The 24,705-nt window shown below is 42.4% G+C and overlaps 1 protein-coding gene and 1 long non-coding RNA gene across 2 annotated transcripts in view; one reads left to right on the top strand and one right to left on the bottom strand.

Moving 5' to 3' along the window:
* Positions 1-20,451, top strand: part of LOC118402889 (uncharacterized) — a 28,603-nt gene extending 8,152 nt beyond the window's left edge. The window contains exons 2-3 of the long non-coding RNA XR_004829572.2: positions 14,472-14,646; positions 19,983-20,451. This is a non-coding gene — a long non-coding RNA (uncharacterized LOC118402889). The remainder of the gene's footprint in view (positions 1-14,471; positions 14,647-19,982) is intronic.
* tekt3 (tektin 3) overlaps positions 12,762-24,705 on the bottom strand; it is a 28,906-nt gene continuing 16,962 nt past the window's right edge. Inside the window, exons 5-7 of the mRNA XM_035801245.2 lie at positions 23,724-23,946; positions 13,897-14,051; positions 12,762-13,762 (exon numbers count right to left, since the gene is read on the bottom strand). Coding sequence (XP_035657138.1) covers positions 13,546-13,762; positions 13,897-14,051; positions 23,724-23,946 — 595 coding nt within the window. The 3' untranslated portion in view covers positions 12,762-13,545. The remainder of the gene's footprint in view (positions 13,763-13,896; positions 14,052-23,723; positions 23,947-24,705) is intronic.

The following is a 24,705-nucleotide window of genomic DNA, read 5'->3' as shown; positions in this document are numbered from 1 at the left end:
GTCTTTCCCTCATTTTAAGTAAAATCCTGTTACGTGAACTGAACTCTCATTTTAATAAGGGAATTTTTAAAAAGCTTTAACATTTGATAGTAAAATCATAGAGTTAAAGCATGTGAGCTGGTTCTACTCATGTGAGCTGGTTCTACTCATGTGAGCTGGTTCTACTCATGTGAGCTGGTTCTACTCATTTTACCATTTTCTGATGTTTTGCGGTGGAAAACTGAGCTTGTCAATCACAACACTTCAACCCTGCTACCCAACTTTTATACAACAAAATATTTTATTGCATTCAATTGCCACTCCTGTTATACATAGTAAGCTTCCATTTTCCCTGTCACAAGGGGATTTATGGCTGATTTTAAGAAATCATCAACCCTGTTAGTCAACCCTGTTACTTTATTTGACACTTTAAGAAATTCTCTGGTACTTTTGTATACTTTTGCGTACTACGTCACACATGTGCAGATATTGCTCTCTCTCTCTCTCTCTCTCTCTCTCTCTCTCTCTCTCTCTCTCTGCTGTGTCCACTGAGCCATTGGGACTGGCTGTCACTCAAATGCGAGAGGCTGAAGCTCATAGGCTAGAACGGTAAATGTTAGAGTGCTGGCCCACGTGGAAGGAATTGTAGGGAATGGGTGGCAGGTAGCCTAGCGGGTAAGCGCGTTGGGCCAGTAAACAAAAAGGTTGCTGGTTTGAATCCCAGAGCCGACTAGGTAAAGAACGTGTTGATGTGCAAGGCACTTAACCCTAGTTGCACTGGATAAGAGTGTCTGCTAAATGACTAAAATTGGAAAATGGAGCGGCACAGCTTCAAGTAAACAGTCGCTGCTCATAGATTATAAATGTATGAACTACGCAGTGACACATCCAGGTGAAATTGGGAGGTTTTTAAAATACTTTCTTAGTCACCGGGCCATGTCTTTAATAAGCACTTACTACAGAACTTTCATTATTTAACCTCTTGAGATGGGAAAGGTGTTTTTTGTGAAGTTGAACGTGGTCTTCTTGACAGAATGTTAAAATTAGGTGAAATTAAAACTTCTCAAAATTGGTGGAACGACCCATATGGCTTTTAAAAATGTATGTGGAGTTGAGACCGCAAACCTCTCAATGATATAGTATTGAACTGTGGCTCCCCACTAAACATCATCAGCTCTCTAGTCTAAACATAAACATAGTACATAAAATATAAACTCAGCAAAAAAAGAAACGTCCTCTCCGTTTATTTTCAGCAAACTTAACGTGTAAATATTTGTATGAACACAAGATTCAACAACAGACATAAACTGAACAAGTTCCACAGACATGTGACCATCAGAAATGGAATAATTTGTTCCTGAACAAAGGGGCTAAATCAAAAGTAACAGTCAGTATCTGGTGTGGCCACCAGAGAGCCGGGCTCTTCGCTGGCCATGGCAGAACACTGACATTCCTGTCTTGCAGGAAATCACGTACAGAACGAGCAGTATGGCTGGTGGCATTGTCATGCTGGAGGGTCATGTCAGGATGAGCCTGCAGGAAGGGTACCACATGAGGGAGGAGGATGTCTTCCCTCTAACGCACAGCGTTGAGATTGCCTGCAATGACAACAAGCTCAGTCCGATGATGCTGTGACACACCGCCCCAGACCATGACGGACCCTCCACCTTCAAACCGATCCCGGTCCAGAGTACAGGCCTCGGTGTAACTCTCATTCCTTTGACGATAAACACGAATCCAATCATCATCCCTGGTGAGACAAGACCGCGACTTGTCAGTGAAGAGCACTTCTTTCCAGTCCTGTCTGGTCCAGCGACGGTGTGTTTGTGCCCATAGGCAACACCGTTGCCGGTGATGTCTGGTGAGGACCTGCCTTACAACAAGCCTACAAGCCCTCAGTCCAGCCTCTCTCAGCCTATTGCGGACAGTCTGAGCACTGATGCAGGGATTGTGCATTCCTGGTGTAACTCGGGCAGTTGTTGTTGCCATCCTGTACCTGTCCCGCAGGTGTGATGTTCGTATGTACTGATCCTGTGCAGGTGTTACACGTGGTCTGCCACTGTGAGGACAATAAGGTTGTCCATCCTGTAGCGCTGTCTTAGGCGTCTCACAGTATGGACATTGCAATTTATTGCCCTGGCCACATCTGCAGTCCTCATGTCTCCTTGCAGCATGCCTAAGGCATGTTCAAACAGATGAGCAGGGAACCTGGACATCTTTCTTTTGGTGTTTTTCAGAGTGAGTAGAAAGGCCTCTTTAGTGTCCTACGTTTTCATAACTGTGACCTTAATTGCCTACCGTCTGTAAGATGTTAGTCTCTCAACGACTGTTCCACAGGTGCATGTTCATTAATTGTTTCTGGTTCATTGTACAAGCATGGAACACAGTGTTGAAACCCTTACAATGAATATCTGTGAAGTTATTTGGATTTTTACAAATTATCTTTGAAAGACAGGGTCCTGGAAAAGGGACGTTCTTTTTTGTGCTTGTTTATGAACTGAGGGTCATCTATAACCAAATTTATCAACTGCCAAGATGCTTGGACTGTGGGGACAATTCCAGAGGACATTCCCTGTATGCAGGGGTGGGAGAGGAGGGACAGGAGGTCAAAAGGGGGACTATAAAAATAGATAGGGGGAGAGAAAAAGACAGAAAGACAGATAAAGATAAACACACTTAAACTGAGAGACAAAGAGAGGGAGACGAGGAGGGAAAGCCTCAGCTCTGTTCTCTGCCCGTCAGTAAGTCTAATCACTGAGCGATGAGAAGCGCAAGTCTTGTGATGTAAGGGAGATAGGTGGGGGGGGGCTGCAAACAAACACTGGAGGGTGGGAATGCTAGAAACCACCATGGATCCACCATGTACTTACTGCTGTAGGTCACAGTCAAGCACAATACTGTTTGTACAGCAGGGGGGAGGGCAGTGACGTGTGTGTGTGTGTGTGTGTGTATGTGTGTCAAATGGGAAGCTCTGTGCAAACAAAAGATAACATGCAGTGCAGTCATAAAACATGGCACCCCTGAATAAAAGTGCAAGTTTAACCTCTAACACAAAAACAAGCTGGTACACACACACACACACACACACACACACACACACACACACACACACACACACTCATCTAGAATGAGTTGAGATAGCGCCGATAAGCGTTTAGTGCGCATTTTGTTGTCATATGCTGTGTATAAAATCATGTGTCCCTTAGATATGCTGTTAAAGACTCCCACACAGCATAATGAGACACGTCAGGGGTGCAGTTGATCTGTAAAAAGACATCAATGTAGGTTGATATGTATTTATTAAAGGGACTACAGGATGGTAGTAGTGGGTCAAGTCGCCACGCGTGTTGTGACACGGTACTGTCCGGAAAAACGAAAATCTAGCTGGACAATCTAGCTGGACATCTAGCTGGACTATGGTCTGAGATAAAGAGGATGTGATATTGGCTATTAGTTACAAAAGGAAGAATTCTATTGTCCGGCAGGAAAAGGTCAATTCTATGATTGGTAGACTGGAGAAAAAAATGAGTATTGTTCAGCAGTGGGGTTGCTCCTCCTCTATGGAACAATCAAATTATAGGATTCTAAAAATGAGTTGATTACCGAGCCTGATTTTGAAATTACATTGTTGGGCTTCGGTCTGGATATGTCTAGACTTGGATGTAAGACACAATTGAAATCTCCGCCCAGTATCAAATGATGAGAGTTTAAGGTCGGGAAGTGTTCCAATGAGGTCAGAGAAAAATGTAGCGTCATCCCAATTAGGACCATAGAGGTTAGCCAGAATAACCTGTGTGCTAAACAATTTCCCCATCACTGCCATTAGTATCTGAAATTACTTTGAAGGAGACAAACGTAGTGCCTTTTCTGATAAGGATGGCTGCCCCTCTGGCCTTACAGCCAATGACTTGTTTGATAAGCAATTTTGACATACCAAAAGACCAGTATGCCTATGCTAGTAATTGTTGCTTGATGCCCCATTGCTGGTGAGCATGCAAAGCAAACGGTTCATATTCTTGATCACCAAACAATTTTTGGAGCTGCAGATGCATATTCATTTATGATAGTGATAGAGGAAATTATGGTTGAAATGACTAATTATGTATACATTCCAATCAGAACTGACTAGTCCAAATGCTATAATGTACTGTACATGTGAATTTTCTCTCTTGCTCCCTTTCCCAATTGTATATAATGTAGTCAGGAGTTTAGTAACAATGAAGGTCTGTTCCTTAGTTCATTCAGTTGTACAAATCTCCAGGTGGTGGGAACGGGCCATCTCCAGATTGTCGAGAATGTTGATTTATACTGACTGGCCTTGACTTCGTGCTGATAATGCGAAGGCTCAAGAGCTAGGGGGCCCCTCTGCTTGTGAAATAGAACGTTTGGAAAACGCTGATGTCATTTTCAGTTTATAACCTGTGGAAATGTGTGTATGCATTTAGTACTCTCTTGTAATAAACGCTGTTTACCTTTGGCTTTTAAGACTGGTCTCAATCTACTTCATGCATAATTAATGAACTTACAACTCATTAATGAATTAGAAATGAGTGCGAATTGATTTTGGCAATAAAACATACAGGAATTTAGAATTCCTCTATCAGATAGTCATCTCTCCCTAAAATTTGACGTTTACGCGGCACCCAATCCTATAGCTGTACAGCAAATCAGATGATTTGACCCATGACCACCAATAAGAAGTGGTTCAAAGCTTGCGAACCCCATGCACAAATATGAAAATGATAAATTCAATCATCACCAGGTAGCCTATTGTTGTGGCAAAGATATCTAAAGCAGATCGCTAAATAGTAGTTATATGGATAATATTAATGTAGGTAGGCTATTCTGTTTTTGCTATGCAAAACCAGAGAAATTTGAACAACGTTTTCTGGTCACTAATCTGGATATGTACGCCTGCCTTTGCGCCCCAATGCTGATGACTGGTCATTGGTCAACAGTCAAGAAGCACAACTTTTTGGTTCTCATTTTTGAAACAAGATTGAGGTGCAATGCTGTAGTATGATGTTAGTAACCAGATCGAATAAGCAAAGATACATATAAAATACAAATGGTAGGCTACATGTAGCCTATTAAAATATGTATGAATATATATATTTTCCCCATTCAGTTTCACACTCGCAACCCTCAAAACCTTCTCACTGCGCTAGCTCACCCAACCTGTGTTAATTTGTCCTATCAGAGGGCCAATCAGTTTTTTTGGATCTGTTTCACCTTTCCTTGTGATTTTCTCCACCACCCTCCAGGTGTCGCCCATCTTCCCCATTATCCCCTGTGTATTTATACCTGTGTTCTCTGTTTGTCCGTTGCTAGGTCGTCTTGTTTGTCGAGTCAACCAGCTTCTTTCTCAGCTCCTGCTTTTCCCCAGTCTCTCCTTTTCTCACCCCCCCCTGGTTTTGACCCTTGCCGGTCCTGTCTCTGAGCCCACCTGTTCGACTACTCTACCTGTCTTGACCCTGACCCTGAACCTGCCTGCCGTCCTGTACCTTTGCCCTATACTCTGGATTAACGACCCCTGCCTGCCTTGACTTGTCGTTGCCTGCCCCTGTTGCTATAATAAACATTGTTACTTTGACAGTCTGCATCTGGGTCTTACCTTGATTCCTGATAGATATGGTGTGTGGTCCTCCCGCTATGACTTTTGGGGCAGATTGGGGCGGCAGGGTAGCCTAGTGGTTAGAGCGTTGGACTAGTAACCGGAAGGTTGCAAGTTCAAATCCCCGAGCTGACAAGGTACAAATCTGTGGTTCTGCCCCTGAACAGGCAGTTAACCCACTGTTCCTAGGCCGTCATTGAAAATAAGAATTTGTTCTTAACTGACTTGCCTAGTTAAATAAAGGTAAAATTAAAAACAATTTTTTTATTAGGCTACAGATTAAATAAATTACGATGAACTTCACATGGCGAAAGTGCACACTATGAGCCTGATGCTCCTTTCCAATAAATATTGAGGGTCTTATTCTGGTGACATGATGCTTGAATGCTCTTATCAATAATAATCTTATCATGTAGGCCAGCCTATCGGCACTGTATATGTGAGATAGTAGAGAGATAGAGTAGGTATATTTGCAATTTAATGCAACAGTTTTTGTGACAGAAATACTGGGGGTAAGACTGAAATGTATTATTTAAGATACTCTTTGAAGAGGTAGGGTTTCAGAAGTTTTCGGAAGTTGGGCAGGGACTCAAACAGTATCAAATTAAGTAAAATTGCATTTGTCATACGTGCCGAACTGGTTTAGACTTCACCGTGAATGCTTGCTGACGAGCCCTTCCCAAAGATGCAGAGTTAAATAATCATAAAAATGTAAATAGAAACACAAGAGCAATAAAATACAAGAATGGAGCTAAATACAGGAAGTACCAGTACCAGTAGGGGTCCTAAATAACAGGGAGCTCAGCCCCAGTGATGTACTGGCCTGTCTGCACCAACCTCTGTAGCGCTTTGTGGTCGAAGGAGGGGAATTTGCCATGCTAAGCAGTGACGCAGCCAGTCAAGATGCTCTCGATGGTGCAGCTGTAGAACCTTTTGAGGCTCCGAGACCCCATGTCAAATCTTTTCATCCTCCTGAGGGGGAAGAGGTGCTGTCGGGCCCTCTTCACGACTCTGCGGGTGTGTGGGGACCAAGTTAAGCCTTTAGTGATGTGGATACCAAGGAACTTGATGCTTTTGACCTGCTCCACCTCAGCCCTGTTGATGAGGATGAGGGCGTGCTCTCTCCTCCTGTAGTCCACGATCAGCTCCTTGGTCTTATTGACATTTAGGGAGAGGTTGTTGTCCTGGCACCACACTGCTAAGTCTCTGACATCCTCCCTGTAGGCTGTCTCATCACCGCCGGTGAGCAGGCCTACCACCATTTTGTAGTCAGCAAAGTTGATGATGGGGTTGGAGTCATGTTGATGGTAAACTTGCTGGAGGTGTTGCTTGTTGCCTACCCTCACCATGTGAGTGCTACAGGGCAATAGTTATTTTAACAGGTTACCTTGAAGTTCTTGGGAACAGGGACAATGGTGGTAAATTTGAAACATGTTGGGATTACAGACTGGGAGAGATTGTGAAGATATCTGTGAAGACACTTGCCAGCTGTTCTGCACATGCTTTAAGAATATACCCTGGTATTCCAATTGGTCCGGCGGTTCATGAGTATTAACCTTTTTAAGTTTTACTCACATCGGCCATAAAGAGCGTATTCACACATGTTGGGATTATAGACAGGGACAAGGAGAGATTGAAAATGTCTGTGAAGACACTTGCCAGCTGGTCAGCGCATGCTTTAAGAATGTGCCCTGGTATTCTGTATGGACGGGTGGCCTTGCGAGTGTTAGTCTTTCACGCAAGACTCATTGTTGCATTCCTCAAAGCATGCATAAAATGCATCACTGGGCATCTCACAGATGGGTTTCCCTTTGTAATCTGTTATCATCTGCAAGCCCTGCCACATATTACGAGTGTCGGAACCAGTGAAGGTCATAGCAGACTTTCTTGTATGCGTCCGTGTTCTGTTCCTTGTAAGCGGTAGCTCTAGCCTTTAGCTTTTTGGATACGTTTGTATAGTCACTGCGGGGATGACGTTGTCTATGCGCTTATTGATGAAGTCCATGACTGATGTGGTTAACTCCTCAATGCTTTCGGATGAATCCTGGAACATACCCCAGTCTGCACTAGTAAAACAGGCTTGTAGCCTTGCGTCTGTTTCATCAGACCACTTCCGTATTGAGCGCATCACTGGTACTTCCCGTTTGAGCTTTTGTTTGTAAACAGAAAGCAGGAGAATAGATTTGCAGAAGGGATGACGAGGGAGGGCCTTGTATCCGTTTCTGTGTGTAGAATAAAAGTGGTCTAGAGTTTTATCGCCTCACTTTTGTGGCAGTGAGGTAGAACAGTTTTAAGTCTCCTCCCATTAGAAACACTGCCTCTGGGTGAGCGGATCCTTGTTTGTTTAAAACCCCATACAGTTTACTGAGTGCAGAAATGGTGTTGGCTTGTGAAGGGATGTAAACATCCATGATAATTACATATGAGAACTGTCTTGGTAAATAAATTGGTCTTCAGTTTAGCATGAGGTATTCTATATCAGGTGAGCAAACGCTCAAGATTTACTTCACAATGGAAATGGCGCAAAAGTTGTTGTTTATGAAGAGGCACACCCCTCCCTCTTTGGACTTTCCTGAGGCTGCCTTCATTCGATCGTGCCACTGCATGGAGAAACCACTGAGTTCTACGTACACTGACATCCAGCCACGTCTCTGCAAGTCATGTAATATTGCAGTTTTTCAAGTCTCTCTGAAAGGAGACTCTCGAGCAAAGCTCATCCATCTTATTCTCTAAAGACTGGACATTTGCCAATAGAACGGAGGAGAGTGCTGGTCGATTTTCTCTTTGTCAGTCTCACCAGGATGCTGGCTCGTCTACTGCATCTACGCCTGCTGCGTTTTGGCAGCCCATAAAACAAAGGAATGCAATCCGGTATGAACAAGGGAACAGCTGAGTCGGAGTCGGATTTGAAGTCGAAATCGAGGTTAGTTACTGCCGATCTGACGTCCAGAAGTGCTTGGCGTTCATATGAGGTAATAGTATGAACTTTCTGTACAAAAAAGTAAAGATACCAATGAAAAAAACTCTCTAAATAGCAAAGTTGGGTTGGAACTCGTAAGATGTCGCTCTTCTCCATCGGACTTGAGCAAGACTGACAGTCCTTAGTTGAACCTAAGGTTGTGTCGGAGGTTAGAGTGTTAAAGTAGCAGGGTTGGGTTGGGTCAGGGGAGGAAATGTGTTAATGGTTAGTACAGGCGCTCAATGGAGTTAAATGGAAATCAATATTGTTCATCAAATCAAATTTTATTTGTCACATACACATGTTTAGCAGATGTTATTGCGGGTGCAGTCATATCTAACAATTCACAACAATACACACAATACACACATCCTAAATGTAAAATAATGGAATTAAGGAATATTTCCGTAAATATTAGGATGAGCAATGTCAGAGTGGCATAGACTAAATACAGTAGAATAGAATACAGCATGTACAGTGGTTCTTCCTTTAAAAGTTGAGGCGTGCTGCAGCACAGCTTGCGGGGTGCCACAGAATTCTATGGCACATTATTTAAGTGTCAGCCATTGTTGCCAGAACGATGCCATTTACCACAATCTGCCACCATCTACCACAAGCTCAAAACTTTTAAAGGAAGAACCACTGTACATATGAGATGAGTAAAGCAAAAATATGTAAACATTTTTAAAGTGACTAATGTTCCATTATCAAAGTGGCCAGTGTTTTCAAGTCTATGTATATGGGGCAGCAGGAGCTAATCCTGCCTCTTAGGTGCATGGTTACGTAAACCGGAAGCCGCCTAGTGATGGCTGTTTAACAGTCTGATGGCCTTGAGATAGAAGCGGGATTTCAGTCTCTCGGTCCCAGGTTTCATGCACCAGTACTGACCTCGCCTTCTGGATGGTCGCGGGTTGAACAGGCAGTGGCTCTGGTGGTTGTTGTCCTTGATGATCTTTATGGCCTTCCTGTGACATTGGGTGGTGTAGGTGTCCTGGAGGGCAAGTAGTTTGCCCCCGGTGATCCATTGGGCAGACCGCACCACCCTCTGGAGAGCCCTGCGGTTGCGGGCGGTGCAGTTGGCGGTATCAGGCGGTGATACAGCCCGACAGGATGCTCTCAATTGTGCATCTGTAAATGTTTGTGAGGATTTGATGTGCCAATCTAAATTTCTTCGGCCTCCTGAGGTTGAAAAGATGCTGTTGCTCCTTCTTCACCACACTGTCTGTTTGGGGGGACCATTTCAGATTGTCAGTGATGTGTATGCTGAGGAACTTGAAGCTTTCCACCTGCACCACTGGGCCCGTCGATGTGGATAGGGGGCTGCTCCCTCTGCTGTTTCCGGAAGTTCACGATCAGCTCCTTTGTTTTGTCGACATTGGTTATTTTTCTGCCACCACACTCCCAGGGACCTCCCCTCCTCTTTGTAGGCTGTCTCGTCATTGTTGAGAATCAGGCCTACTACTGTTGTGTTGTCTGCAAACGTGATGATTGAGTTGGAGGCGTGCGTGGCCACGCAGTTATGGGTGAACAGGGAGTACAGGAGGGGTCTGAGCACGCATCCTTCACCACCAGGGGGCGGCCCATCAGGAAGTCCAGGACCCAATTGCACAGGGCGGGGTTCAGACCAAGGGCTCCGAGCATAGTGATGAGCTTGGAGGGTACTATGGTGTTGAATGCTAAGCTATAGTCAATGATCAGCAATCTTAAATAGGTATTCCTCTTGTCCAGATGGAATAGGGCAGTGTGCAGTGCGATGGCGATTGCATCGTCTGTTGATCTATTGGGGCGGTAAGCAAGTTGAAGTGGGTCTAGGGTGGCAGGTAAAGTAGAGGTGATATGATCCTTAACTAGCCTCTCAAAGGACTTGATGACAGAAGTGAGTGCTACAGGGTAATGCCTTTCTCTGTGTGTTATCGTATGTGTCTGGAAAACTATTACAACAATCCATCACCGCCCAATGCTGGACTATAAAGACATCAGGAAGAGGATGAGAAGGAAAGGGGAGAAGAGGGGGATAGGTATAATCTATACAGGGAGAAGGAGAAGATGGGTGGATGTACTATATACACAGCTCCACCATTGTGTCAAATGATTTATATACCACCAGTAAAGGCAATCAAATACTAAATTAAGTTGACAATACAATAAATCTCACTCACTGAATGGTTTAAAAATAACGGTATACCAAGCAGCCTGGAAGTAATTAAAAAAATGGCCACCTGTGTCAGTTTCACTTGAACTTTTAGTGTCTTTCCAGGGCCAGAGCTTTCTTTCAAACAGTAGTAAAACCACCACCAGTGAGTGTCAATGGCTCACAAAGGTATCATCCAGGCTAGTTATTGACTCTGACAGATCAGAGGTTGACTAAGTAACCCTCCAGAGGCCTATATATTTGTTCTAGCCTCTCTGCTACAGGAGCTAATCCTGTGTGTTTGTTTGGAGATTACTGCCACATCTGCTGCTTGCCCAGAACCACTGTTTGGTTTCCATGGACTGTCAGACCAATAGGGCTGTCCCCAGACCTGATAATATATTGTCGTGATAATGTTCCACCATAGACTTAGATAGAAATCACATCATTGTATCTGTCCCATTATGGCATATGTTAGAGCATGCACCATTGAGGCTATCTACATTTTGGAAGTAGTCAATGTTTTTCTTCTACTACATATATGAGTTGGCAAACAACCTGAAATGGTATATACTGCCACCGGTAGTGTGTTGTTTGAAAAGGTATAAAGCCAAAGTTAGCGATTTACTGCCACCTGCAGTCATGGAATGTTTACTCACAAGTACAATTCATTGGCTGATCTCTCCTGATGACCTGGACAAAATTATTTAATCATTCCTTCACCTAAAGGAAGTCACAACCAGTTGACGACTCCAAAAATGGTGAACGTCCTCAATGGCGGTGCTCATGCTAAAACAAGCTTTTGTGCACTAGAGTCCTCTATCATTCTCTATTGCCAAGCCACGCCCATCTGACTATTACTGCTCTGGTCTGGTTCCTCAGCGTAGGAAGAACCAGGCCAGAGCAGTATAGCGTAGATTGGCTTGGCTGGAACCATGCTAGAAAGGAAAATGTGAGAAGCGGAGCCAGAATAGTACAGGTCAGGTCGGTACAATAGCATGGAAAGGATATGCGTTTCCCTATCCCTATATGATGCTCATTGCTATAGGATCCAGGAGTTTTCCCTTGTGCAATGCTCTTGACCAGGAAACATTCTGGGTCTTAGTTAGTGTATACAGTACTTCGTCATTGCCCAAGTGTAGCCCACCACTCTTATGGTATACATAAGTGGAGGCTGATGAGGGGAGGACGGCTCATAATAATGTCTGGAACGGAGCAAATGGAATGGCATCAAAAACATGGAAACCACGTGTTGGATTTATTTGATACCATTCCACCAATTCCGCTCCATTCATTACCAAGAGCCCGTCCTCCTCAATTAAGGTGCCACCAACCTCCTGTGGTATACATGTACAGTGCATTCGGGAGGTATTCAGACCCCTTCCCTTTTTCCACATTGTTACGCTATTCTAAAATGTATACAGCCTTATTCTAAAATGTATTAAATGTTTTCCTCATCAATCTACACAAAATACCCCATAATTACGAAGTGAAAACAGGTTTTCAGAAATTCCTTATTTACATAAGTATTCAGACTATTTGCTAAGAGACTCGACATTGAGCTCAGGTGCACCCTGTTTACATTGATTATCCTTCAGATGGTTCTACAAATTGATTGGAGTCCACCTGTAGTAAATTCAATTGATTGGACATGATTTGCAAAGGCACACACCTGTCTATATAAGGTCTCACAGTTGACAGTGCATGTCAGCGCAAAAACCAAGCCATAAGGTCGAAGAAAATGTCCGTGGAGCTCCGAGACAGGATTGTGTCGAGGCACAGATCTAGGGAAGGGTACCAAAACATTTCTGCAGCATTGAAGGTCCCCAAGAATACAGTGGCCTCCATCATTATTAAATGGAAGAAGTTTGGAACCACCAGGACTCTTTCTAAATCTGTCCGCCTGGCCAAACTGAGCAATTGGGGGAGAAGGGCCTTTGTCAGGCAGGTGACCAAGAACTCGATGTCACTCTGACAGAGCTCCAGAGTTCCTCTGTGGAGATGGGAGAACCTTCCAGAAGGACAACCATCTCTGCAGCAACAATCGGGCCTTTATGGTAGAGTGGCCAGACGGGAAGCCACTACTCATTAAAAGGCACGACACCCCTCTTGGAAAGATTCTCAAGATTCTCTAGTCTGATGAAACCAAGATTGAACCATTTGACCTGAATGCCAAGCGTCACATTTGATGTAAACCTGGCACCGTCCCTACGGTGAAGTATGGTGGTGGCAGCATCATGCTGTGGGGATGTTTTTCAGTGGCAACGACTGGGAGACTAGTAAAGATAGAGGGAAAGATGAACCGAGCAAAGTACAGAGAGAGCATTGATGAAAACCTGCTCCAGTCCTCAGAATGGGGCGAAGATTCACTTTCCAACAGGACAACAACCCTAAGCACACAGCCAAGACAATGCAGAAGTGGCGTCGGGACAAGTCTCTGAATGTTCTTGAGTGACCCAGCAAGAGCAGGGACTTGAACCCAATCTAACATCTCTGGAGAGACCTGAAAATTGCTGTGCAACGTCGCTCCCCATCCAATCTGACAGCGCTAGAGATGATCTGCTGAGAAGAATAAGAGAAACTCCCCAAATATAGCTGTGCCAAGCTTGTAGCATCATACCCAAGAAGATTCAAGGCTGTCGTCGCGGCCAAAGTACTAAGTAAAGGGTCTGAATACTTTTGTAAATGTGATATATCAGTTTTTGTTTTTGATAAATTAGAAAAAATATCTAAAAATCTGCTTTGTGATTATGGGATATTGTGTGTAGATTGATGAGGGAATTAAAAAAAAAAACATTTTAGAATAAGGCTGTAAAAGTCAAGGGGTCTGAATACTTTCCGAATGCACTGTATGTGATGGCTTTAGGTGTATCCCACCAGGCGTGGGGTGCTGGGGAAGCTCTTCCTTATGCCCATGCACTTCTCCTGATCCAGGAACAAGGAGTTAGCCTTGATGGACAGGTCATGCTCCAGGGCAGCCTTGGTCTTCACCAGCTTCTGCAGGGTGTTCTCTGCCTCCATCAGTCTCTCACGCAGCTTGTGGATGGTGTCCTCTATCTCCCTCACTTCTCCCACCAGTCTGGAAATAGCGATAAGGATAGGGACAAGACAAGCGGAGGAGAAGAGGTAAATGGCAGAGAAGGAAGGGAATGTACCTGTAAAACGTCCTCATTTTACAGGCTATAAAATACCCACAACATGTTCGAGCCCTACCTGTGGTGTGGGTTGTCCCTGCAGAGCTCCACGTTGGGCCTGCGTGTCCTCTCGTCCAGCCTGGTCTGGGCCACCTTCAGGGGGCATTCCTTGTCCCTCAGAGCCTTCTTCAGGCTCTCTATCAGCATCTCTGTCTGGAAGATTTCCTGGAGGGTCTGCCAGTAGAAACAGGCGAGAGGGATAGTGAGATGATCCAGGGAGTAAGGAAACAGAGGAATTTAAGTGGTCAGGAATGGAGCAGTTCTAGCGGTTGAAATGGCGCTGTTACAACCAGTTTACAAACGGAACTGTCTATAATGCTATGGACGTCAATTGCAACCAGTTTTGCCTGCTGTGTAAGGGTTTGAGGTAAAGAGTTCTAGGAAACTCAAAGAACTTGTTTATTTACACCACACTGTTAGGTGATGTGAAATGTATAGTACAGATGCAGGTGTCTGAAAAAGCAAAACTAACACCAAATGTAACTGTAGATCAAATCAGATTAACACTGTACTGTACAGTACTTTCCTCCTTCTCATCCCACCATCACATTATCATGTTATCTCATTCCCCTGAATCACTCAACCACTCCTCAGAACCATCCCTGGCTGACTGACTGGCTGAGTGGCGTTATTAAAGACTGTGTGCCTCACATCATAGCTGCTGTCAATGGATAAACCCAGAGAACAGCTGAGGTGGATAGAGCCCTGCAACATCCAATTAACCCTTCGACAACAATGGGCTCCAGTGTCTACTACTCCACTACCAAGGGTATGTATCAGTGGAAAGTGTTGAACACAGGCAATGCCAGATAAATCTATGTTTGCTGTCCTTCTTTTGACAAGACTATTTAGCCTTGCAGTAACAAAGTTTGGTGAATTAGTTTGCATGCCTGGGTTCCATAACACGATTACAGTAAAAATAAGGCCTAGACCAGTGAAGAGGGTGATCACTCCACCAAACTCACATGTCTCTGCCCATCAAACGCTGATCTTGTGAGACACAAGTAAAAGGGGCTGAAAGGAGTTTTATTTTTCTCCTCATTGAACAGTAAAAGCAATGTGATAGGATTAAACCTTTGTTTTCCATTATCATGAAAGATGTCACGTGAAAATGCAATAGACCCTTGAATAGTTTGTTTACAACCCTGGAGAAAAAATTGCATAGACCAGCATAGGCTGGTGACCAGCCTTCGTTGTGTTTTCGCGAGTAATGGAAAACCGAGGCTGTCTGAAGACTTCGAGACTTTCACCAAATTGTCCCGAAAAACAGTTAATTACTCAGCGCTTCATTATCTGTTCACAATGCACATGAGTGACATTTGCCGTTCAACAATAAATAGCAGCCTGTGACTTTCAGATAGACATTTTCTTCCTCCACTGTTTTCATCAAAATTCTGTGGCGCAGCAGTAAGTTATTGACTTTCGTAACCTATAATCAGTTGGAATACCAGGTTTGCATACATCATGCTTCATTTTTTTGCCTTGAAGTTGACTATTTTTCAAAAACTGAATTTCTGGCATTATTTAGGATGCTTAACACAGAAGCGTATACTATACTAAATAAAACAAATGATTTTAACAACAGTGTGGTTTCACATAAAACAATTTTCAAAATAGTGTGCCTTCAACAGGATTCGACATCATACCCTCATTCCCCTGAGTATTCCATTGTCGACCTGCTAAGCTACTGTACCAGTCGGATGAAACGTTTTGTACAAAATCCCAAACGTTTTATAGTCCCGTACCCCTTCAAACATTCAACCTCCAGCTGCGTATCCCCTCTAGCACCAGGGTCACCGCACCCTCAAATTTGTTGTTTTTTGCCATCATTGTAAGCCTGCCACACACACACACTATACAATACATTTATTAAACGTAAGAATGTGTGTGAATTTTTTATCACAACCCTGCTTGTGGGAAGTGACAAAGAGCTCTTATAGGACCAGGGCACAAATAATAATATAATAATAATTGATCATTTTGCTCTTTATTTAACCATCTTACATATAAAACCTTATTTGTTCATCTAAAATTGTGAATAACTCACCACAGGTTAATTAGAAGGGTGTCATTTAAAGGATGCACATAAGTCTGCAATATTGGGTTATATTGGAGAGAGTCTCATTCTTAAATAATTTTCCACACAGTCTGTGCCAGTATTTAGTTTTCATGCTAGCGAGGGCCGAGAATACACTCTCACATAGGTACAAAGGGCATCAATGTCTTAACAGCGCAATTTGCCAAGGCAGGATCCTCTGAGCGCAGCCCAATCCAGAAATATGGCAGTGGCTTCTGATTAAATTCAATTTTCACAGTATGCTTGCTGCAATTTTGATGAGGCTCTCTTCATCAGATATCGGTAAGTGAACTGGAGGCAGGACATTGATAATGAATCCATTTGTTTGAGTCATCCGTTTTGGGAAAGCACCTGCATAATTGCGCACCCAACTCACTCAGGTGCTTCACTATATCACATTTGACATTGCCCGCAAGATTGAGTTTATTTGCACACAAAAAATACAATGATGGAAAGACCTGTGTGTTGTCCTTGTTAATGCAGACAGAGAAGTGCTACAATTTCTTCATCATAGCCTCAGTTTTGTCCCGCACATTGAATATAGTTGCGGAGAGTCCCTGTAATCCTAGATTCAGATCATTCAGGTGAGAAAAGACATCACCCAGATAGGCCAGTCGTGTGAGAAACTCATCATCATGCCAGCGGTCAGACAAGGGAAAATGATGGTCAGTAAAGAAAACGTTAAGCTCGTCTCTCTATTAAAAAAAACATGTCAATACTTTGCCCCTTAACAACCAACGCACTTCTGTATGTTGTAAAAGCATTACATGATCACTGCCCATATCATTGCATAGTGCAGAAAATACAAGAGAGTTCAGGGGCCTTGCTTGAAACAAAGTTAACCATTTTCACTGTAGTGTCCAAAACATCTTTCAAGCTGTCAGGCATTCCCTTGGCAGCAAGAGCCTCTCGATGTACGCTGCAGTGTACCCAAGTGGTGTCTGGAGCAACTGCTTGCACTCGCGTTACCACTCCACTATGTCTCACTGTCATGGCTTTTGCACCATCAGTACAGATACCAACACATCTTGACCACCAAAATCCATTTGATGTCACAAAGCTATCCAGTACGATTAAAAATAATTGAAGAATTAAGTCCTCCACAATAGTACGGGGCTTGCCTGTCCTAGCCACTTGGTAGCTCACCATATAAAACACCTCTAGCCCCTTCTTATTAATGGTATCTGTTGCTTTTATACATGACTTACTACTCGAAAGTCATCTTAATTCTCTTATTTTTCAAATTGGCATGTTTTGTTTCAAAATGTCTGTGCAAGAGTGAAGGTTTCATTGAGTTGTGAGATAGTGCTTTTGTGGCTGAGGAAAGGCACTACTCCCAATATAAGTGAACCCCAAATCAATGTAGTTCTCATTATATTTGTGCCTCTTCTATGGTCCAGGTGCAGGTGTAGTACTGCTGGTATGTGTCTCTATGGACGCGGGCCTTACTTTTTTTCTTCCAATTATTAATTTTCGCGCAAACGGAATGAGCAGCAGCTATGTTTGGCTACATACTGACCGTTAGTGGAATTCCCGCCAGATGGTAATCGTTCATGTGATTGGATGTTCATTATTTGACTAGGCTACCTGTATTTGACATTGTGTTGTTATTTCACTTCAACACTAGATGGTTTAATTGTATTTTTGACAGTGAAACGAGGCGAGAAAAAAAACTGCCCCAGATGTATAGCCCCTTTGGAAAATATAAATGGACTGTTTGAAAATGTGGTGATTTTTTTTCTTTAAAAAAAATACAAAATAAGTTTTATTTTTAAAAATGTGAATCACATTTTTATTTGGCGTACCCCGACGGCATTGCGCGTACACCTGAGGGGAATACCTGATCTACACTGATTAATGTGGATTTAACAAGTGACATCAGTTCACGGGCAGTGCAAGCATATTTATGTTCGGGAGAAAGTAAATGCAAAACATTATTTACAGGTCCATAGCAATTTGTTATTATTTTTGCGTTTCAGAAACGATCAGATACAGCAAATGTCAGCAAATATTCTGTTAACACTGCTAAAGACATTTGATCAAGTTTACCATTTATATTTCCCTTAGATGTACTGTCTTGGCCTAATTCCAATACCTACAAAGTAGACGGCAAATAAGGGTGTTATTGTCACCATAAAAGGTGACAATTCAGGCAGAGTTATAATGCTCCTTCACATTTGCACAGTTTTACATCAGGTTTTTTGTATTTTATTAGGATCCCCATTAGCTGTTGCGAAAGCAGCAGCTACTTTTTCTGGGGTCCACACAAAGCATGAAACATTAAGAGACAAGAATAGCTTAAGGACAGAACTACATACATGTTAAAAAGTCTCACATAGCCTACATATCAATACATACACACAAAATATATAGGTCAATTAGGGGAGAGGCTTTGTGCCGTGACGTGTTGCTTTATGTTAATAAAAAAACAGGTTTGCTGTTCATTTGAGCAATATGAGATGTATGGGAGTTTTACGTGATAATGGCTCTATATAATACTGTACGCTTTCTTGAATTTGTTCTGGATTTGGGGACTGTAAAAAGACCCTTAGTGGCATGTCTGGTGGGGTAAGTGTGTGTGTCAGAGCTGTGTGTAAGTTGGCTGTGCAAACAATTTGGAGTTTGAAACACATTCACATGTCTTATAAAAATAAGTGATTCAGTCAGTCTCTCCTCAACTTTTAGCCAAGAGAGACTGGCATGCATAGAATGCACATTTGATTACAATGTAAGACGTGCCGCTCTGTTCTGGGCCAGCTGCAGTTTAACTAGGTCTTTCTTTGCAGCACTTGACTACATGATTGGACAATAGTCAAGATAAGACAAAACTAGAGGACAGTAAGACTCAAAATAGCAGAGCATCTCTTTATTATGGACAGACCTCTTCCTCATCTTTACAACCATTGAATCTACAGTATATGTTTTTACCACGACTCCATAACTTATTCAACATTATCAGGTTCAGCTGAGGTTAGGGTTAGAGTTTAGGGAATGATTTGCATCAAATATAATGGTCTTAGTTTTAGAGTTTATTACTGGACACCCATTCCAAAACTGACTGTAACTCCTTGTAAAGGGTTTTAATGTCTTCATTAGCTGTGGTTGCTGACATGTATATGGTTGAATCATCAGCATACAAGGACACACAAGTTGTGTTTAATGCAAGTGGCAGGTCATTGGTAAAAATAGAATAGTAGAGGACCTAGAGAGCTGCAATATGGCAGAGGTTGAAAAGCCATAAAACTATGAAATAACACATATGGAATCATGTAGTAACCAAAAAAATATTTATATTTTATATTTGAGATCCTTGAAAGTAGCCACACTTTGCCTTGATGACAGGTTTGCACACTCTTGGCATTCTCTAAACAAGCTTCAATAGGTAGTCACTTGGAATGCTTTTCAATTAACAGGTGTGCCTTGCTAAAGGTTCTTTTGAGAAATGTTGTTTCTTTTAAAGATTAAGATTTAAAGAACTTTTAAAGATTCTATGGTGCTATGGTGAAACTGGCTCTCATGAGGACCGCCACAGAAAAGGAAGACCCAGAGTTACCTCTCCTGCAGAGGATAGGTTCATTAGAGATTGCAGCCTCAGAAATTGCAGACCAAATAAATGCTGCACAGCATGAGTTCAAGTAACAGACACATTAAAATATCATATTTTCAGAGGAGACTGCATGAATCAGGCCTTCATGGTTAAAATGCTGCAAAGAAACCACTACTAAAGGACACCAATAATAAGAAGAGACTTGCTTGGTCCAAGAAACACTAGCAATGGACATTAGACCGGTGGCAATCTGTCAAAATTTTAGATTTTTGGTTCCAACTGCAGTGTCTTTGTGTGACGCAGAGTAGGTGAACAGATGCTCTCCGTATGTGTGGTTCCCACCGTGAAGCATGGAGGAGGAGGTGTGATGGTTTTGGGGTGCTTTGCTGGTGACACTAAGTGATTTATTTAAAATTCAAGGAACACTTAACCAGCATGGCTACCACAGCATTCTGCAACAATATCATTTGTTTTTCAACAGGATAATGACCCAACACACCTCCAGGCTGTGTAAGGGCTATTTGACCAAGAAGGAGAGTGATGGAGTGCTGCATCAGATCACCCAACCTCAACCCATTTGAACTGGTCTGGGATGAGTTGGACCACAGAGTGAAGGAAAAGCATCCAACAAGTTTTCAGCATATGTGGGAACTCCTTCAAGACTGTTCCAGTTGAAGCTGGTTGAGAGAATGCCAAGAGTGTGCAAAGCTGTCATCAAGGCAATGGGTGGCTACTTTGAAGAATCTAAAATATATGTTGATTTGTTTAACACTTTTTTGGTTACTACATGATTCCATATGTGTTATTTCATAGTTTTGATGTGTTCACCATTATTCTACAATGTAGAAAATAGTAAAAGTAATGAAAATCCCTTGAATGAGTAGGTGTGTCCAAACTTTTGAATGGTACTGTATGTAAATTTGATATTTCTGAATTTGATTTTCAATAAAATAGCAAAAATGTCTAAAATCATGTTTTCAATTTGTGATAATGGGGTATTGTGTGTAGATAGGTAAAACATATATATTGATTCCATTTTAATTTAGGCTGTAACACAACAAAATGTGGAATAAGTCAAGGGGTATGAATACTTTCTGAAGGCACTGTATCTAGCTATATAAACCACAACCCTCTGCAAAAACGCCTGTTCCGATATTATTTACGAGGCAGTACTTATTTGAATTAGGTAAGAGAATATCATGTTACTATTGTTGTATTAAAATGAGAGTGAAGGCAATTTCTCCTTGTTCCCTTAATAATGAATCCAAGTGTTTCACATGGGGAGGGGACGAGTAACTTTATGTTTAAACTTTATCAATGTTGAAGCAACAGTCCAAACACACCAAAGGCTGGTTTAGCAACTTGATCAGCTAGACCATGCTGGTCGGCCAGCAGAACCAGCTAGACCATGCTGGTCAGACAAGCTAGACCATGCTGCAGTGTTGTGTTCAAGACCACCTAAAGCGAAACCGAATCAAGGCCAAGATCGGAGCCAAACGAATCCGTGTCAAGACCAAGGCCGGAGGGGGGCGAGACCGAGTCATAACCGAGACCGGGAGGGGGACAAGAGGTCCGAGACTGTATCGAGACAGAGACAAGAAAAATGTGAGTCCAATTAAAGACCATGATGGTAATTTTGTCAAATCCCCACCATAATAAGAGTTCAAAATGTCCAGTATTTCTGTGTTCATATTTCAGAACAACATATGGTTTCTTTAGACATTCAGAATAGTGAATAGATGCTGCTGAAGGCAAATAGAGCCACTATACAAATTCTTACTAACCCAAACACAGTGGAGCACAATGAGCCTTCTACACCTTCAGAGAAGGGCTAAGGATTTATAAAATAATGATTATAATAACATAATAATGATAATGATAATTAGATTATTATTTTCAATTAAATTCTGATTGAATCCCTTCAGTTTTGTTGGAAAGGAAAGGGTTAATTTAGAAGATAAATAAAATCCAATCAGGATTTTTCCTTGCTGGTCTTTGGGGAGATACATCTATCTAGCTAAATCAGCAATGGGCAAGGCCATCCGAAGCTGTTGCTGTTGTTAATCCTCTCTTTGAAAATAACGTGTGTGTGTGTGTGTGTGAAACATTGTTGCATTTAAAGTGGAAGCAACAGCACTTTAGCAACATGAAATCTTATACACCCCCAGGAAGATTGACACTTAAAAAAAATAATTCTGACAACATTCTTTTGGTGAACACATTTGCCAAAAGCCACAATATAGACCAGAATAGATTTCTGCAAATATGTAAACACCACAGGAGTCCTCTTACATTTGGAAACTTTACAATCCTATTGATCAAACAACCATGAAAAGGTAGGCTCTCCCTCCCTCAGTTATGCACATCAATAACAACAAGCTCAACAACTATTCCTAGCCAGAGCAAGATGAGCAAAAATCTAACGAAGGAACATTAGATAAACACTCTCAAACGTTTTCAAATTTGCACTGATAAACGATGGGGAACTGTAGCCTCCTCATCCTTCTGCAGCTTGCCTGCCAATGAATACTTGTCCTAACCAAGCACCCAAGCTCACTGCCTAAAGTTGGCTAGCTGGTTAGCTAGCTACTTCCAATCACAAATGAGAGAACACCTCACTCTGCCATTTTACTCTCCGATGCAGAGCTGATTAGGCTGTTTACATGATATCTAGAGCGTTCTTGACTAACTATTACTTCCTCCCCCCCTACATTTACTGACACCGGTCATATTCAGCAGTTGTTGCATGTTTGTAAATTCGTAATTTGTTCTGTGCTCTGGCACACTCAAACAAGAGTATTCTGTAATCGGAGTAGATAGCATATTTGCATTGAAAATTCACTTTGGCTAACTGTATAGCAGTCTGTCAAGTTCTTGCTAGCTAACCAAATGACACCTGCATCTCTGTGTATAGCCACCGAAAAACATTATGAGGGTAAAAAAAAAATCAATCACTCACCCACACCTCGAATGGCATGACATAACCTTCTCCTAGCAGCTAGGTGTTTTTAGTTTGCTACATACATATTCTAGCATATTAGCCACGTTATGACTGACTTGTGATCATTGCCCTTGCTAGTTTGATTGTGTTGACATTCCCAGCCTTAGTTACATTTGTCAGTTTTTGTCCAGAATATTGAGTAATTGAAACTGAAACATTGCATCCCGAATGGAGACAGCAAACAATGTACCAGGCCAGCTGTGATTTACAACCTGATAGCAATATTTTTGGATAATGTTTTGGTGAATTATATTAATCATGCATTGAACTGCATCCATCTATTCTGCCAACAATGTCTTAGTGTACGTAATGGAACGTTGAGTTAAATATAACTTATTTTTGAAACCTCCTATGAAGTTGGTTTTGGAACTGGGAATATTATATTTTTGACTGATATTCTAATTGTCTGTTTGTTTCATATCTGCAAAGTTATTAAAACGCTGTCAGTTCGACTTTAAACTTTATTTCACCGGTTACTTTGTGTGCTTAATTAAAATTAAAAAAAATTCAATGGGAAGTAATAGTTCTACATTTCGATTGGTAAATGCTTAATGGTTCGGTTTTATTATTCTTATGATTGGAACCTACTGGCCTATTATGGCCAAGTTTATGGACTGCTTATCATTTAACATCATGCTGTGTGTGATTGCTTTCCATTTGCCCTATGCAGTGGTGTAGTGAGTGGTGCCTTGAGAAGTGGATATACTCTAATTTTGCTTAAAGTTTTCAAATAGCCCGCCCAGTGAAGGAAAGGCACATTGTGTGGATAAAATATAATATTTTTTTAAATGAGTTTTCCTAGACTTTTCCAATTTTCACTCTCAAAATCACACTCTCAAAAATACAATAATTTGATGGGTCTTGAGTACTACAACACTGGCTTGCTGGACAGACGAGCTTGACCAGCATCTGACCAGCGCTGACCAACATAGACCAGCATGAACTAGCACGGACCAGCTTGAAATTTATGCTGGTCTATGCTGCTTTTTCAGTAGGAAAATCAATCAAAGACAGCAGTAAAATTTCAGCAATCATCAACTATGGTATGCAGGCAGTTAATAACCCCTTCCTTACTGTCCCCTGGACCTGATGTTGAAGTACTATGATGTTTAACAAGATACACTCAAACTGCATTTCACTGAGTTCAATGGAACTAAACAAAAAAGGGATTAAACATGAAAGACGATCTTGATGGTCATTGGTCAGGTAATGGTCAGTCACCTTAGCCAGGTGTGTCTGCAGGCTGTTCTTGGCATCGGCGGTCTCTGACATGCGGTTGGTGAAGGACACGTTGACCGTGTTGAAATGTTTCCACATCTCATTGGACGTGACGTTCAGCAGGATCTCAATAACATCACGCAGCTTGTGGGAAGCCGCCCGCTCGCTCTGGGAGTGAAGGATGTTGTCATCCGTGAACTTTGACCACGAGTCGGGCAGGGAGAGCCTGGTCAAGTGGGTGAGAAATGACAATGGACACAATGGTCAATTAATTGGGATGCCTTTGGAAGGCATGCAGGAGATACACTGGGGTGGATGCAGCTAGAGTTGAATTTGGGATTGGTGCTTTATAGTCAGACAAAATGTGAAGCACCTGTGTCAATACAATCTGAAGGTGATGACCCCTTCTGCTTTACTTCCATATCCAGTCCCGTACTAGTTTGAATGGGTTTAAAGATAATATCATCCAATTTGTGGAAATGCAGTCATTAAAGGTAGAATAAAGGTAGCAAAAATGAGGTTGCTACGAGCAGCACCGCATATATTGAGATGAGCGAGATGAAAGACTTCGTTCTCACATTGTCACACACAGTATCTGCACATGTGCAGAGAAGGGTGTGATTTCCATCTGGAACTCGGGGCGTTCCTGCATGTGGACATTCCTGCATCTGTGGGAACCTCTCTTTATACTTCTCCCGGTCCATTTTTAAGCTAGGACTCCGGTAACGTTACACAGGAGGGAGGCGGGGGGCAAATGTAAGTAGCTAGCAATCTAGGACACCAATAGACACTATCCTTCTGCCGAGCACTGCCTTCAAGGCGGGTCTGTTAATGTTACAGCAAGGGCAGGTGTTCAGCAGGCGGGGGAGAAGGACACTGGGCACTAGCTGGGCCTCCGGTAGTGATGTTATGTTTGATACAGGAGCTCTGAGGCATGTGTCGAAATCACTAAGCAGTGTACTTCGAAGCAGTGTGCCGATGCCTG

The sequence above is a fragment of the Oncorhynchus keta genome, chromosome 24 (assembly GCF_023373465.1).
Source record: "Oncorhynchus keta strain PuntledgeMale-10-30-2019 chromosome 24, Oket_V2, whole genome shotgun sequence".
NCBI classification, from domain to species: Eukaryota; Metazoa; Chordata; class Actinopteri; order Salmoniformes; family Salmonidae; genus Oncorhynchus; species Oncorhynchus keta.
This window is presented reverse-complemented; position numbering and strand designations above follow the sequence as displayed.